Genomic DNA, 1,509 nt, shown 5'->3' on the forward strand with positions numbered 1-1,509 from the left:
GAGGTGGGGGGGAGGAGGCGGAAATCCTCAATAAATAAATAAATTAAAAAAAAAAGATTTGTTCATGGTCAGAACTATAGTGAATATACAATTATACAATGCACCTTTACACCCTTTAGCTATGAAACTCTTTACCGATGCTGCTGCTGAAATTTCCAGAGTTTGGTGTAAACATCAAAAGTTCTTCCAAAGTAGGATTGCCACTGCTTCTGTCCATATTGAGGCAAATCTCTGTAAAAATAAAGTGGATGTTCACATTAAATTTTTGGATATTATGCCTTGTTATGGTAAAAACTGTATCAATTAAAGTATTTACCTTAGATTTTCTGTTAAACCAAATTCCAATTTTTGAAGCAAAAATAATTCTATGTACCAGAACACGTTTTCCTGGTCTTGCACTAAATGATAGTTTGCCTTAGTGTCCTCGGCACACAACTCTCCCATGAGGACACAATCATATCTTCACTAGCAAGTGATAGATATACTTACTCGGATACTAGTAATCCAACGTTTATCTTTAGCTAAGACGGACCAATCTGAAAACACTGCTTAGGAAATACATAACTAGAAGTGGGTGTGTAGCTGGTGCTATTCTATCTCCTTAGAAGAGAAACACATGTCCCTAAGCCCACTGAGCTGTGATATCTGCCTTAGAGAAACAAATACTCCCTACTGTATGAATATTAAGCCTAACAATATTACCTTGTTTGGGGCAAAGAATGTAATTGTAAGTTATTCCATTTTTACTTTACCATCTGTTCTGAAACTGACTACTCTATAGCCTGCAACACAGAGAAGAAATATTTAATGGATTCAGAGAGCTGCAGACAACTCACAGGTAACCGAGGAGTTAGAAATAAATCCCCATTGTAGTAAGGCATGAAATTTGGGAGCATTTGTTTTAGCAGCAGTAACTCGTAAACAATGGCTGGAAATGAGGTCACTGGTAGGATGGCAGAATTCTGCCTACTGTGATCTGGAACGCAGGTAATGGGACAAATGAACTCAGGGTCTACACAAAGAAGGCAGAAAGAGAATGTTACTAGCTAGTCCTGATTGTATCAGTTAGTTGTACTTTAATAAAATGCTCTAAGAAAAAGTTAAATTCTGCCAAAAAGGGAGTGATGAAAATAAAAAAAAAAATAAAGGAAATGTCTATAAGCAGTAGAAGTAGAGAAAAATCTAAATTCAAGAGATTTCAGGACTGAAAGATACAACTTCAAATAGCCAGGCATGGTGCTACATGTGTGTAGCACTTAAGCAAAAGGTTGAAGCAGGGGGATAATGAGTTTGAGACCATTCTAAGCTACACGAAGGGAGACCCTGTCTATATACATAACAAACAAGCAACATCCCCTTCCGTATACACGCAGTGAAGAAACATCCAGAATGTTTCTGAAGGCTTATCTTCACAAAGAAAAAAGTATAATAAAAAAGCAGCAATCTCATAGCCTAGCCATTTAATATTTTAGTAAATTTTTTTTTTTTTTTTTTTTTTTTTTTTTTTTT

The 1,509-nt window shown here is 35.8% G+C and overlaps 1 protein-coding gene across 4 annotated transcripts in view; it reads right to left on the bottom strand.

Moving 5' to 3' along the window:
* Positions 1–1,509, bottom strand: part of Scai (suppressor of cancer cell invasion) — a 144,994-nt gene that overhangs the window by 39,937 nt on the left and 103,548 nt on the right. For all 4 annotated transcript variants that reach the window (XM_026777341.1, XM_026777337.1, XM_005345959.2 and 1 more), the window contains one exon: positions 136–231. In XM_026777341.1, the coding sequence (XP_026633142.1) occupies positions 136–231 (96 nt within the window). The remainder of the gene's footprint in view (positions 1–135; positions 232–1,509) is intronic.

This window comes from Microtus ochrogaster, chromosome 4 (assembly GCF_000317375.1).
Source record: "Microtus ochrogaster isolate Prairie Vole_2 chromosome 4, MicOch1.0, whole genome shotgun sequence".
NCBI classification, from domain to species: domain Eukaryota; kingdom Metazoa; phylum Chordata; class Mammalia; order Rodentia; family Cricetidae; genus Microtus; species Microtus ochrogaster.